At 39.5% G+C, this 16,094-nt stretch overlaps 2 protein-coding genes across 2 annotated transcripts; both read left to right on the forward strand.

The window, feature by feature from the left end:
* The first annotated feature begins 158 nt into the window (after window positions 1–158).
* Window positions 159–7,592, forward strand: LOC137731584 (flotillin-like protein 4). Its single transcript, XM_068470742.1, has 3 exons — window positions 159–1,017; window positions 6,353–6,420; window positions 7,080–7,592. The coding sequence occupies exons 1-3, from the start codon at window positions 159–161 to the stop codon at window positions 7,590–7,592; spliced, it is 1,440 nt and encodes a 479-aa protein (XP_068326843.1).
* Window positions 7,593–8,079: 487 nt separating this feature from the next.
* Window positions 8,080–11,093, forward strand: LOC137731594 (flotillin-like protein 4). Its single transcript, XM_068470753.1, has 3 exons — window positions 8,080–9,009; window positions 10,220–10,348; window positions 10,448–11,093. The coding sequence occupies exons 1-3, from the start codon at window positions 8,080–8,082 to the stop codon at window positions 10,805–10,807; spliced, it is 1,419 nt and encodes a 472-aa protein (XP_068326854.1). The 3' UTR covers window positions 10,808–11,093.
* The last annotated feature ends 5,001 nt before the right edge of the window (window positions 11,094–16,094 follow it).

Raw genomic sequence — 16,094 nt, forward strand, 5'->3', positions numbered from 1 at the left:
TCCAAGTCGATACCAGCTTCGAAGTAACCGTTGAGAAATTTGATATCAGCTTACATAAATTATTTCTCTTGTGCATTTCTCTATATATAAATACCTCTGCTCCTTTCCCTTCACTCATACCATATCTCTTGCCATTGCTTAAGTAAACAAGAACTAAAATGTATAGAGTTGCAAGCCCTTCAGAGTATCTGGTGATCACGGGGGTCGGAATCGACGACATAAAGCTAGCAAAGAAGGCATGGATCCTCCCCGGCCAGTCGTTCATAATCTTCGACATGTCCCCGGTTAACTATACCTTCGAAGTCCAAGCCATGAGCTCAGAAAAGCTTCCCTTCATGCTCCCCGCCGTCTTCACCATCGGCCCACGCATTGACGACATGGAAAGCCTCCACAAGTACGCCAAGCTCATTTCCCGCCATGACAAGCTCTCCAGCCACGTCAAAGAGCTTGTCCAGGGAATCATAGAAGGCGAGACGCGTGTTCTCGCGGCCTCGATGACCATGGAGGAGGTGTTTAAGGGGACCAAAGAGTTTAAGCAAGAGGTGTTTGGGAAGGTTCAGTTGGAACTTAATCAGTTTGGGCTTTTGATATATAATGCAAATGTCAAACGGCTTGTGGATGTCCCAGGGCATGAGTATTTTAGTTACTTGGGGCAGAAGACACAGATGGAGGCGGCGAATCAAGCAAGGGTTGATGTGGCGGAGGCAAAGAAGAAGGGGGAGATAGGGTCGAAGCTGAGGGAGGGGGAGACATTGCAGAACGCGGCTAAGATTGACGCGGAGACTAAGATATATGGGACGAAGAGAGAGGGGGAGGGGAGGATGGCGGAGATTAAGGTGAAGGCGGAGGTGAAGGTGTATGAGAATGTAAGGGAGCCTGAGGTGGCCGAGGCAAATGCTGAGCTGGCGAAGAAGAAGGCCGGGTGGGCGAAAGAGGCGCAGGTTGCGCAGGTGGAGGCTGCAAAGGCAGTGGCATTAAGGGATGCGGAGTTGCAAACGGAGGTTGAGAGGATGAATGCCTTGACTATTAAGTTTAATGTTTTGTTGTATTATTATTCAAACTGCTGTAATAGCAGTTGTTGTTTTATATACATCTTACACACACGCATGCATTTAAAACAATTGCATGCAATAAACAAATGTTGTAAAAGGTGGCGTGCTTGCTGCCCATGCTGCAACATATCAGAGCATGTGTTCCTTCTGCTGTAAAGGTGGCGTGCTGTCTGACAAGGAATATGTGCAGTATTCCTTCTGTCCAGGTCACATGGGCAAGTTCTCTCAACACTCCCCCTCAAGTTTGGAATGAATGTTGATTATTCCTAACTTGCAAAGCAAAGTCGTAAACTGGTATAAGCTCAGTGGCTTTGTGAAGATGTCGGCTGGTTGTTTCATGGTTGAGATGTGAGATGTCTCGATCATTCCACTTTGAACCCTTTCTCGTACAAGGTGGCAGTCAATCTCTATGTGTTTGGTTCTTTCGTGAAAGACCGGATTCGAAGCGATGTGAAGTGCCGCTTGATTATCACAATATAGCTTGACTGGACGTTTATGTTTGATACCCAAGTCTTGTAGAACAGATTTCAACCAAGTGACTTCACAACAAGTTGCTGCCATTGAACGATACTCTGCCTCTGCACTAGAACGTGACACAGTATTTTGTTTCTTGCTTTTCCAGGAGATCAAAGATTCTCCAAGAAATACACAGTATCCGGTGGTAGAACGTCGTGTGTCTCGACATCTGGCCCAATCCGCATCACAAAAAGCATTCAATTGAATTGGACTTCTTGCAGAAAGAAAAATACCTTGCCCTGGTGTGTGCTTAACGTATCGTAAGACTCGCTGGGCTGCCTCCAAGTGTGGAGTTCGAGGCTTCTCCATAAATTGACTAAGAATATGGATAGCATACACCAAATCAGGGCGCGTGATTGTCAGGTAGATTAGTCTCCCAACAAGTCGTCGATAAGAGGAAGGATCAGTAATCCATTGTCCTTCGTCCTTTCTGAGTGATAAGTTTTGCTCCATAGGAGAGGTGGCTGGTTTTGCGCCAAGATGACTTGCATCCTCAAGTATTTCAAGGGCATATTTTCGCTGTGAGAGGGTGATCCCCTTGCTAGAGCGAGCAATTTCAATGCCCAAGAAATATCTTAATTGGCCAAGGTCTTTCAACTTGAATTGCTTCATAAGAAAAGACTTGGTATCTTCAATTGCTTGTATGTTATTTCCTGCCAAGATAATATCATCAACATAGACAAGGAGGGCAGTGAATTTACCATCATGGTTTCGGACGAACAATGAATAATCTGCCTTGGATTGTTGATAGCCGGCCTTTCGAAGAGCACAAGAGAGTTTGATAAACCATTGACGAGAGGCTTGCTTAAGCCCATACAAAGATTTATGAAGTTTACAAACTCGTGTCTCCCCCTTTCGTCCGAAACCAGGAGGCAAGGACATGTAGACATCTTCTTCAAGATCACCATGGAGGAAAACGTTATTAACATCAAGCTGGTGGAGGTGCCATTGTTGGACCGAGGCAACAGCAAGGAGTAGACGAACTGTAGTCAATTTTGCAACCGGAGCAAAGGTCTCTCGATAGTCTAAGCCTTCAATTTGGCTATAACCTTTGGCAACCAAGCGTGCTTTATATCGCTCAATGGATCCATCGGATCGAAATTTGATTTTGTAAACCCATTTACATCCAACCGGCTTCTTGCCAGGGGGCAATGGTTGCAGAGACCATGTCCTATTCGCAGCAAGGGCTGCCAGTTCTTCTTCCATAGTGAAACGCCAGTGAGGGTCGCGTATAGCCTGTGAGAATGAGCTGGGTTCTATGGCAGCTGAAATGGAAGTGGTGAAAGCACGATGTCGAGCAGATAAATGATCGTATGTGAGGACATCAGACAAAGGGTAAGGAGTACTTGGTACTTTGGTCAACGCCGAGTGAGATGAAGGGACGGACCGAGAAGGGAGGTTGATGTCGATGTGATATTGTTGAAGATAACCAGGTGCATGAGTGGGTCGTTTAAGACGAGGTGGTGAGGTGGAAAGAAAAGGAGATGAAACCGAAACAGGACTCACCGGCGAAGAAGAGGATGGATCGACGGAATCCTGCTCCAGTAGAATGGACGGATGAATGATGGGATCATCATAGGCAGTATCTTGAGTATGTGGAAACACAAGTGGTGAAACTGCAGCAGAAGATGAAAAAGGGAACACATGTTCATGGAAAATAACATCACGGGAGATAAAGATTTTACCCGTGTGAAGGTCGTAAACTCGATATCCCTTTGTGCCATATGGATACCCAAGAAAAAGACACTGTGTGGCTCTTGCATCAAATTTTGTGGGACGATGGTGGTGGGTGGAAGAAAAACATAAGCAACCAAACACTCGCAAATGTGCATACGCTGGCTGTTTGTGGTGAAGTATTTCATAGGGTGATTTGCTTTGAAGAAGAGGAGTGGGAGTCCGATTTATGAGATAAGTGGCAGTGAGGATTGCATCACCCCAAAATTTCTTAGGAAGATGAGATTGAAAAAGTAAGGCTCTAGCAACATTGAGTAAGTGGCGGTGTTTGCGCTCTGCTACCCCATTTTGTTGGGGAGTAGAGACACAACTTGTTTGATGGAGAATCCCCTTATTTGAAAAAAATTGGGTCATAAAAAATTCTGGACCGTTATCACTACGAAGAACCTTGACTCGTGTGGAAAATTGTGTTTCAACAAGGTGGATGAAAGTGATGAGATAAGATCGTGCATCTGATTTGTGATTCATTAAATAAACCCATGTGCATCTTGAGAAATCATCCACAATAGTTAAGAAATATTGTGCCCCTGTGATAGTGGGAACATGGTAACCTCCCCAAATGTCAACATGAATTAACTCAAAAGGAGCCTTTGTGGTGATAGAACTCAAAGGAAAAGGAGCACGTGTTTGTTTGGCTAATGGACAGATCAAACAATCATCAATGCTACAAAAATTCAAATTTTTAATGCAAGTAGAGAGATGCCGTAAGGTCTTGTTGGAAAGATGGCCAAGGCGTTGATGCCAAAGCTGAGAAGAGGAAAAGGCAACAATTGACGCTGAATTGCACCTGGTTTTCATCACATTATCAAGGTAGTAGAGTCCTTCTCGTTCAGTTCCCGTCCCAATCATCTTCCCTGATCGTTGGCCCTGAAGTAGACACATTTTATCAGTGAAGATGACAAAGCAAGATAAGGTATTAGTAAGTTTGCTGACAGAAATTAAATTCAGTTTAAATGATGGAACACAAAGCACGTTGTGAAGGGTGAGATCATTCGAGAGATGAACTGTGCCAATATGTGTGACATCGGCAAGTGCATGATTGGGTAAGTGCACTTGTCGATTGTATACCGGAACACTTGTGGTCATTAAGCTTGGTGAGCAGACCATGTGGTCTGTGGCGCCTGTATCGAAAATCCAGTCCCTTCCCTTATTGAGAGCAGAAGCACAAAAAACTCTACCTGACAAGTTATTCATAGTAGAGGTGGTACCGACATGATTAGATGTGGAGTTGGATTGACTCTTATCAAGGAGTGCAAGCAGATTGTGATATTGCTCGGAAGTGAGGCTGTAGGACGAAGGAAATGTTGCTGGAGGCGTTGGCTGGGTATCAACATGATTAGCCTTGGAATTGGAACCCCTGCGATCCTGATAATCTCCCCTATTGCTGTTGTCTTTCGTCTTTTTCAGTTTGCGGCATTGATCAATGGTGTGACCTTTCCAATTACAGTAGTCGCACTTGAGGTGTGCACGACAGGTATCTGAAGTGTGTCCAGTTGCATCACAACGACCACATTTTAGATGGGAATTTCTTGGAGAAAAATTCCTACCAGAGTTTCGCATGTTATCCCGCATGGCGAAAACTGCAGTATCGGTGACTGAGGACCTTCCAGGAGCATGTATTGAAACTGTTCTTTGCTTCTCATCTTGAATAATAAGTGAGAAAGCTTTGTTGACAACAGGGAGGGGATCCATAAGTAAAAGTTGCCCACGAACCGCAGCGTAGGATTCATTGAGGCCCATGAGAAACTTCATGGTTTTCTGACTTTGCTGAAACTGCATTAATTCTTTTGCAGCTCCACATGTACAGGTTGGGAGAGTGCACATGACATCACGTTCATCCCAAAAACTTTTCAGTTTGGTATAATATGCACCAATGTTCAAATTTCCTTGAACACTTCCATGTATCTCTTGTTCAATATGGAAGAGATGTACACTGTTTGTGTGAGAGAAACGTTCCTTCAACTCATTCCAAATATCAGCTGCAACATTGTTGTAGATGACACTTGCTCCGATATCTTTCGAGACAGAGTTGAGCAGCCAGGATTTCACGAGGTTGTTGCAACGAGTCCACTGTTGGAATTCACTTGTGGATGCAGACTCGGGCCTTTTAATGGATCCATTGATGAATCCTTCCTTGTTCTTGGCATTGAGGGCCATGGCCATGGCTCGGCTCCAAGTGGAGTAATTTTCGTCATTCAAAGGGTGTGTGACGAGGATCGCTCCAGGCTAATCAGAGTGATGAAGATAAAGAGGATCGCTGGGATCTTCGTATTTGGTGTGTTTGCTGGAAGAGTCAGTTGCCATGTCGGCAGGCAGTGTGCAGTGGCTGTGTTTGGCTGTGACAGGTAGAGCAGCGACGAGTGAAGGCAGAGCAGCGACGAGTTTGTAGATAAACTCTGTTCGCTGAGAAGACAAAGCCGGCGCAGATGGTCCCTTCGATGACAATTAGGACTTCCGAACCTCTAGGTGTGTGTGAAATGGGATGACTCCACCAACAGCCAGGTCTAGACGCGCGAGTGAAATGCCAAGGCCGTTGACACCAGGGAACTGAGCAACAAATGCAGGGGTGACTGCAGCCTTGATGATGTTTGTAGTGTTGCCAGCAACGCCTAGGCCCGAGAAAACAAAGTCATCTACTTTAACTGTTGCAGGGCTTTTGCAAGAGTAGCTTGCAGGGCCGTCAGGAGCTGTGAGGTCTGCAACGCAGAAGTCCTGCACAGCTGCATTAACAGATCACAGTATAGCAGCGGAAGAGTGAAGGCAGAGCAGAGCAAATCCTTTGCTCTGATACCATATTAAGTTTAATGTTTTGTTGTATTATTATTCAAACTGCTGTAATAGCAGTTGTTGTTTTATATACATCTTACACACACGCATGCATTTAAAACAATTGCATGCAATAAACAAATGTTGTAAAAGGTGGCGTGCTTGCTGCCCATGCTGCAACACATCAGAACATGTGTTCCTTCTGCTGTAAAGGTGGCGTGCTGTCTGACAAGGAATATGTGCAGTATTCCTTCTGTCCAGGTCACATGGGCAAGTTCTCTCAACATTGACTATGACGGAAAAGCTCAAGGCTGAGTTTTTGAGTAAGGCCAGCGTTGAGTATGAAACAAAGGTGTCTAATTTTATGTGACGATCTACTATTTAAACTTCAAAAAAATCATCATGCATTCTTTTATAACGAAAAATTTACAAAATGCAAAATGACGAATCCTCATAATAAACAATTCATTTTTTCCATTAAATTCCTCTAAACTTTCTTTTATTTTTTTATTAATTCTAGTTAGTTCATCATTTCTTATCTTTCTACTCTTAAATCTCGCTTAAGTTAATTGATTAGTAATTAATCTTGATGAGATATCTATCTAATCCTCTGTATTGATTGCTATTGATTACTATTGATGTCTGGTTTATCTCTTAATCTCAATTTTCTTTGGTATGTTCTTGAAGCTTCTCAACATGAGTTGGTGATACTTGGTTTTGTAACATATAACTCATCTATATGATGTTTTGGTTTAGAATTTGTTAGACGCACTCTAATATGAAATCTTGAGTCTGCCACAGTCTCAAGTTATGTCAGTTAATTAACAAACAAAATACATGCATATTGGAGTTTCAAAAGTCTTTTTTTTTTTTTTTTTTTTTTTTTGTTTTGTTGATAAGACATATTCCTTCGCTTTGCTTATATCCATTAATTCCAAATCCATATATAGATTAGTAAAGTTTATTGTGTCAAAGCTTTATCTAACAACAGTGTTTATAAACAAATTAAAGGTACAAGAGGCGAATTGGGAGTTATACAACAAACAAAAAGCCTCAGAGGCAATTCTTTACCAAAGGGAGAAGGAGGCAGATGCCAAAAAGGCATTGGCAGAGGCAGAATTCTATGCACGTCAACAAGCTGCCGATGGAGAATTTTATGCAAAGAAAAAAGAGGCTGAGGGACTTATGGCCCTTGGACAAGCTCAAGGTGCATATCTACGCGACCTTTTGGATGCAGTTGGAGGCAACTATGCAGCCATGAGAGACTTTATGATGATCAATAGTGGCATGTTTCAAGAAATTGCTAAGATCAACGCCGAGGCCGTGCGCGGGCTTCAGCCGAAAATCAGCATTTGGACTAATGGCGGGGGAGAGGGTGGTGATGGTGGTGCAAATCGGGCTATGAAGGAGATTTCCGGAGTTTACAAGATGTTGCCACCGTTGTTCAAGACGGTTCATGAACAAACCGGCATGTCGCCTCCGGCTTGGATGGGCACTTTGGACAATTCCCATTCTAGCAACTAAACTCTCAATTGAGTTAAGAGTACTTTTACCAATCTCAGATTCTTCTGTGTCTCATGTGTTTAATAATTGTGAGAAATATATGTGGGATTTCAAATTTGTATATAGTTTTTTGTGGAATGAATATATTATGTACACTTACTGCATTTTTCATATCATAATTACGTGGTCTATATTAAATTAAAAATAAAATGTAAAAAAATATGTATTAGGAATTCAAATGACGATTCTGATTCGGAGGAGCTATTATCGCTACTTCGATCGAAATTGTGTTACTCATCACTGGAAGTACCAACTGCAAATTAATAGGTCAGTTACACAACTTACGCCCAAGATCTCAAATCATCACCCTTATCGCTGTTTTTGTTGAACACCCAAATCCTAATGAAAACCCTAGCTAGTCCCATTACTGCTTCTTTCGTCTTAGTTCTCAAATCATAACCCTCATCTCTGCTGCCTACAAACAAAAGAACAACGTACGTACGCGACCATGTGGTACAAAGTTGCGAACGCTTCAGAGTATCTAGTGATCACCGGCGTCGGAATCGAAGACATCAAGCTTGCAAAGAAGGCATGGATTATGCCCGGCCAAACCTGCACCGTCTTCGACATGACCCCCGTCAACTACGCCTTCCAAGTCCAAGCCATGAGCTCGGAAATGCTCCCCTTCACCCTCCCCGCCGTCTTCACCATCGGACCCCGCACCGACGACATGCCCAGCCTCCACAAGTACGCCAAGCTCCTCTGCCGCCACGATCAGCTCTCCAACAATGTGAGAGACCTTGTCCTGGGCATCATCGAGGGTGAGACGCGGGTTCTCGCTGCCTCAATGACAATGGAGGACGTGTTTAAGATGACAAAAGAGTTTAAGGAACAGGTGTTTGACAAGGTACAGTTGGAATTGAATCAATTCGGGCTGTGGATATACAATGCAAATGTCAAACAGTTGGTGGACGCTCCGGGGCAAGAGTATTTTAGTTACTTGGGGCAGAAGATACAGACGGAGGCGGCGAATAAGGCTAGGGTTGACGTGGCGGAGGCGAAGAAGAACGGGGAGATTGGGTCAAAAGAGAGGCAGGGGCTGACGCTGCAGAACGCGGCTAAGATTAATGCGGAGACGAAGATTTTTAGGACGAAGAGGGAGGGAGAGGAGAAGATGGAGGGGATTAGGACAAGGACGCAGGTGAAGGTGTTTGAGAATGTGAGGGAGGCTGAGGTGGCGGAGGCCGATGCTGATCTGATGAAGAAGAAGGCCGGGTGGACCAAGGAGGCGCACGTGGCGGAGGTGGAGGCTTCGAAGGCGGTGGCCTTAAGGGAGGCGGAGTTGCAAAAGGAGGTAGAGAGGATGAATGCCTTGACTAGGAAGGAGAAGCTTACGGCCGAGTTATTGACTGAGGCCAATGTTGAGTATGAAACCAAGGTGCGTCCTGTGGTTTTCTGTTTTCTTACAAAACAAAGTAAAATTGAATGCACATATGCAAATTAAGTTGGTAATCCTACAGAAATGTTTTCTAGTCATTCATCTTTAAATTTAATATTAATCTTGAGATTAAATGAAGTGTTTTTAATGTTTACTCTCAACCTTTAATATTAAATTTAAAGGTGAATTAGAAGTGACCATTAATTTTTGAACATTAGTGACTAAGAGAACAATAATTATATTTACGCAACTATGAAAAAATATGTGACCAAAATCACAATATTATGCTATATATAGTTGATAATTTATGTGTAAATACACATGAAGAACAATACAATGATAGATCGACGATTGTTAAATTTGGTTTAATACTGTAGCATTAGTGCATTGATTTATCATTTTCATATGTTTTGTGTTGCATCGTAATCATGAGCTTTGAAAATAGGTGAAACAGTAATAAGGGCTTTTACATTTTCTAAGGAAGCTGTAACTGTTTAACCTAACTTCAAAGCTTATGCATGATTGGGATCCAACACAAATATGGAGTAACCGATGAATGCCTGTTTGTACCTTAAGGTAGCTCGATTAGTTTTTCTTTTCTTTTCTGATACTGGTAAGTGGTAGCTTTATTAGTTGCTTCTAGTTTAATTTTGCGTAGATTTTATTCCATTCCATTGAGAGATGATAATCTAGAGAGTGAGCATAAAACTTGACGAACTTATATATGTTGACTTTTGGAGGATTAATTGATTTGTAGCAGCTTCTTTTCACTTTTATGTACTGATGCAGCAAGTTTTGAATTGCTTCCCCATATTAATTATAATTCGGTGGGAGAATGTTTTGAGATGATTTAGTTTACAAATTTTGTTTCCTTAACATTACGCTAACTAAAAACAGTTTTGACCATGTTTTTGTGACTTTTTTATGCTTATATATTCAAAAAGCGTTTTTAAGTATTTTCTGAAGGTATGCATTTGAAATTTTAATAAAAGTTTTGTTGTGATTTCTATGAGCAGAGGGTATCATGTTATATTATTTGCACTTGAGAAATAAGTTAGTTTCATGCACTTTTATGTACTAATGCCTCATAAGGCTTTGCTTTTCTCGTATTACAATTACATGTATGCACAAAAGCTTAGCTTAACAATTTATTAGCATAAAGCATAAGATCAGAGCTTGATTTAACACCACATTCATATGTGAAACAAAGGTGCAATCGGCAAATTCGGAGTTCTACAAAGAACAAAAAGCTACGGATGCAGTTCTTTACCAAAGAGAGAAAGAGGCTGAGGCACAAAAAGCAACTGCAGAGGCACAACTCTATGCCCGTCAACAAGCTGCTGATGGAGACTTTTATGCCAGGAAAAAAGCGACGGAGGCAGAGCTCTATGCTCGTCAACAAGCTGCTGATGCAAAATGTTATGCAAGAAAAAAAGAGGCTGAGGGACTCATGGCCCTCGGACATGCCCAAGGCACATATCTGCTCTCTCTTCTGGACCCAGTCGGAGGCAATTATGCAGCTATCAGGGACTTTATGATGATCAAGAGTGGCATGCTTCAAGAAGTTGCTAAGATCAATGCTGAAGCGGTGCGTGGTCTAAAGCCAAAGATTAGCATTTGGACTAATGGCTGCGGGGAGGGTGGTGCCAATGGGGCTATGAAGGAGATTGCTGGTGTTTACAAGGCGTTGCCACCACTGTTCAATACAGTTCATGAACAAACTAGCATGAAGCCACCGGCTTGGATGGGCACTTTGTCCAATTCTCCTACCACCAACTCGACTCTCGATAGCAACTGAACTCTGAATTGTGTTCAATCGAAAGTACTACATCACTGTCGGATCATGGACTATCATGCATTAATTTAGAGCTAATGATATTGCAGATTTTCTTGTATTAAGTGATCAGTGAGGATTTTGTTTTAGTGACTGATAAGAAGTATTTGTTGGTGTTTCTGAGTCTCGCGCGGATGTATATATTATATATAGGGAATGGTAGCCTTAAGCACGCTTGGATCTCTACCACCGTAACTTCTCTGGGGCCATGCCACCCTCCCTCTCCAACCTTTCCAATCTTAAAATTCTTGTAAGCAATAATTTCTCGGAACAATGCTTGAGTCAGTCATCCACAGGCGAGTGGACAAGGAATATATCTCAGCCACCGCTGATCCATGTCAGATCAATATACTCCAACAATTCAATCAAACAAGGTCACTCATTTACGTGAAACACACAACCATGCTGTCATATAAAACTGGGTGCACTATAATTTACAGCAAATAATTAAACTAGCATTAATTAGGAGATTACAGTACACCCTTAAGTTATAGGACAGATAATATTCTAATAACATTTCTAATCTATATATATAAAGTGAGAGCCCCAGTTTGGTGAAGCTTTATAAAATACCAAGAATGCCCTTATTTCAAAAAAAAAAAACCGCACAAACCCATTCCTATATAGAAGGACTATAATTGTAATACACAAATAAAATAGGGTTAAAATCGTAAGTCATGAGGCAAAAACGAAAGTAATATTTAAAATGAGGACAAGACAGTAAAATCAGTGGAACAAAACAAAACACGGAGAAGGCACGCGGGTAATGGATCGGAAACTGCTATGCGTCTAACCGGGAACCGTTTTGCGGAAGGAGAGAACGTGCAGAGTGGGTTGAGGAGGAAAAGAAACGCCCTAATCGTGAAAAAAGGAGCAGTTTTGGTGGATGAGAGATATATAGAAGGACACAAAATAAGAACCTGAAAAGAAAAATCTGAAAAATCTTGCAGGAAGAGAAGATGGTACTAAAGCCATTGCTCGCTCAGGTTTGCTCTTCTCTAATTCCATGCAGTTGTTGGAACACTACACTCTTTTCATTCTTTTTGTTTTTTTTCAATGGGTCACACAATTTGGTTCTAAGATGAGCACATAGTTATGTTTTCATATCTTGCAGCTTTATGAACAAGGATTGGGTGTTTATTTCTCTCTGGTGATTCTGTGGGTGAAGTCGGTTTCCTTTCTCCACTTTTTACTGATTTATCATCTATGCCATATAATTGTTTGGGAGCTTATTGGAATTTAATTCAATTCCTCTTTGTGTTTCAATTCAAACGTGGGAGAGGAAGCAGTTTTGCGGAAGAAGATCTAAGTAGAGCACAAAATAAAAGAACCTGAAAATAGCAAATTGAAATTGTTTTGCTAGAGCCCGGAGGAGAAGATGAAATTGGTGAAAAACCAACAAGAACTGGTCATTCGATAAAGTATGTGTATTTTATTTTATTTTAATTTTTTTTTTGCTGTTAATTGAGTTTAATTCCTCCTCCATAGTTCTCAATTATTAATTAAACTTTTGTATTTTGTTCTCTGTCATAGTGCTCCTTATTCCTTACTGTTAATCTTCTCATGCATTTTCACATAATTATTGAATTGAATTTCTTCTACAAATCAGTCTCTGGAATTTACCAATCGTGGAACAAACAAGTGACGAGGTTTGAAATTTGTTTTCTATGTAATTGATTTTGGCATTCTGTTTTTGGCTTGAGTAGGCTTTGGCAATGGGTAAGTTTTTGTTTTTGTTTTCGGTTTTGTTTGAGGAGGCTTTGACAAATTCCGGTCAGATTATGAGTTTCACTTTTGATTATCTTAATGTGCTATACGTGTGCTATCGTAATTTTAAAAATTATTTGTTTTCATTCTTAGGATATTTACAAGAATACCCACAAAAAATGAAGAAGAAACCTATTGATAAGATCTCAAACAGACGTGTTTCTATTTTTACACCTGGTTGGGAGATATCTGTTGCAGTAAAAACTACTGATCTAAGCCAACTGATTCTCAAAGAGTGGAAAAAGAAGAAGCATGAGCAGTATGTATCCTAAATTATATACAAATTTGTTACAAGAAATCTAACATTATATATACCTTCAATATATAGGTGGCGCATGAAAAAGGCTGTGGAAGAATTAAAACCTTCAACAACTCCTCAGATCATACGTATTTGGAATAAAGTCCAACAAATAAGGTACAACACCATTTCTTACCTATTTATTTTTAATGGCATTCTCTATATCATTCTACAAATTAATTATCTCAAATTATAAAATAAAATAAAACAATTTATGGGTGCAGAAAAAAGATTAACAGTGGCCAAACAACTTTTCTAAATACGGTAAGTCTTCTCTTATTTTCATACAAAAGTATACTATAACTTCAAATTGCATTCAATTTTCAAATATAAATAAAATTGCATTTTTTGTCAGTTTTACAAACATCACACCCGTCTCAAAGTACAAAGGTTGAAGTACAAGATTAAGGTAATATTTCTTATTATTTAATTTTGTAAATATGGTTACAATTTGTTACCTCAAACTTGACAAATATATTTATCTTTCAGTATTCTACAAGTAACTGGAGTAAAAGTATTGCCATGAGAAAATTGTCAAACTTAAAGGTATTTAGGTTAAGTTGCTTACAATCTTTATAGTTGGGATTGTGCATTATAGTTAGACTTCTTATTTTATCATCATTGCTTGCAGATTAACCATGAAAATCTAAAGCATCAAGTGCAAGCAAATGGGTGGCAAGCATGGCTTTGATTTCACACGTAGGCGCTATGTTTACATATGTACATGTTGTCCATATTTTGCTTTGCTTCATATATTAGGAGTTCATCCCTAGCTAGCCTATAACTTTGATTGAAAACTTATGAATCTAAAACATTTTGATTTAAGGACATTAAGTGTTGTCAATATGTATTTAGAAATCAAATTACATGTCATATTTTCATATTTTTTTATTTATAAATAGTATATGTTTTCCCATTTTATCTTCGTTGTTGTTTTAAAGAAAAAATAGTAAAAAATGTATGAGAGATTACTCACATATGTGCAAATTGTATGGAATATATGCTCCTAAATTATTCAACAAATGTGGCAATATGACAATATGGCATGCGATAACACCATTATCACTTTGGAATGATGGGATGATTGTACGGTAACACCATTATCTCATCAACCTTTCTTCAACTCAAGCAATTGGAACTACGTAGCTTGGCCCATGCTCTAATGTTGAACATCTCAGTCCCAACCCAAAATGGCACACCCATAATTATGTACTCACTCCTCTAACTGCATCAACTATCCCATTCACACAACCATTGAACAAATGATCTGCCAACCTACTCGAATGACGCCAAATATTGCCCATAATACCTTTTTGTCCACCATAATAAAAAAATGTTGTTGTGCACCCTTTTAATACAGCCACTAATCCTCATGTTACAAAATATCTTGATCATTTCATATTTTCTATACAACATTAAATAATTAAGCATATTTTTTTATTTTTTATATGAGAGTTTAAGGAACCTAACTCTTGATCTTCTTCTGTACAATATATAAGGGTAAAATGGTACTGATGGAGATAACAAAATTCTAACTAGACTGAGTAACTTAATTACCAAAGTCATAATAATGATCAAGCATAGCTCATTTCGTGAAATCAAATTCTATCAGCCAAAAAAAAAAAAAAAGACACCATAATAATTAGCAAGCAAAAAAAAAGAGGGTGGATTGGTTGGTGTACAATTCATAAATTTCATTTTTTGGTACAATGGGCAGGTGCAAAAAGACTAAGTTAGATGATTGAACATAATAAAAAATTGAAAATAATAAGAAATTGTTGTGATGGACACAAACACAATTTATAAAATAATCACTTAAGAAATATAAGAATATCTAAAACAACACATTTTTGGGGCGCGTAGCGCCCGTAATGCAAAAATGCCTCTCGTACGCACGTTAATGCATGCAGAGAGGCTAGTTTTATGAAAAGATCAAGTAATTTTATTTATTTTAAAACAAAATGGAAAAAAAACAGGTTTTGAACAGTTCAAATGAAAATGCTAAGGGATATTATGGTTGACCACGTAATACGGATCAGCTATTATCCTCTACTTTGATGTAGTGTTAGGAGAAATTTTTAGTTGTGACGGGAACACGGATGGTATACCATTTGTTTTTATGTAAGTGGTGAAATTTTTTAATTTTTAAGTTATTAACCTTTTAACATACATATCCCACCATTTATATAGAGACATGTGGTATATCATCTCGTGTGACGGTCACACTGAAAAATCTCTACTAGTGTTACTCATACCTGCGGACTGCAAATTAATAGGTCAAGTAACAGTTTATCCGATTCCAATGCTAATTAGGGGTGGTTCGGTATGGGATACCATACCGAAACTAGTATCCCGAATCCCAAACCGAAAATTTTCGGAACGGGAATTTGAAGACCAATCCCAAACCAAATTTTCGGGAATCCCAAATTTCGGGAATCCCGAAATATTTTCGGGATTTTGGGACAAATCGGGAATCCCAAATTGAAATATGAAATTATGAATTGTTCTTCAAATATATAATTCAAGAACACATTCATGAACTAGGAATTTCATTTCATTCACACTACCATTTAATTGAACACTGGCATGCTTGACTCTTTTTATCATAGTCAAAATTCAAATTAATTAAACTCTTTTTGCAATCTGTTGAGAGACAAAAGAATCAAGCCTTCTGAAATCATCAGTTATGGCAGCAGCAATAATAAAATCTACATGAATATCAAACAGAACATGAAAAATATACAAGGTGTAAGGCATTCTAGGTTGCTAAGCATGAATTAGAAACTACTAGCATCAATTATAAAAGAATAATATATATATGTATAAATATATATATAATAATTAATATTATATATTTTCGATTTGGTATGGGATTCCCGAAATATCGAGAAGCCAATCCCGAATCCCATACCGAAATTTTGGGATTGGTTCGGGATAGCATCCCGAAAATTTTGGGAATTTCGGTTTGGGAAATTTTTGGTTTGGGATCGGGATTTTTTCGGTTCGGTTCAGGATTTTCGGGATTTTTTTCCACCCCTACTGCTAATTAAATAGTGAAATCCTTGGTTTGTTATATTTCACTGGTCTCCTTCCTATATTAGAGGTCTAATTACAATGAGAAACTATATATTCGGTGTCACAAGTCCATCCAAACCCTAACTCTTTTTCTAAACCTAATAATATATA

The sequence above is a fragment of the Pyrus communis genome, chromosome 1 (genome assembly GCF_963583255.1).
Source record: "Pyrus communis chromosome 1, drPyrComm1.1, whole genome shotgun sequence".
NCBI classification, from domain to species: Eukaryota; Viridiplantae; Streptophyta; class Magnoliopsida; order Rosales; family Rosaceae; genus Pyrus; species Pyrus communis.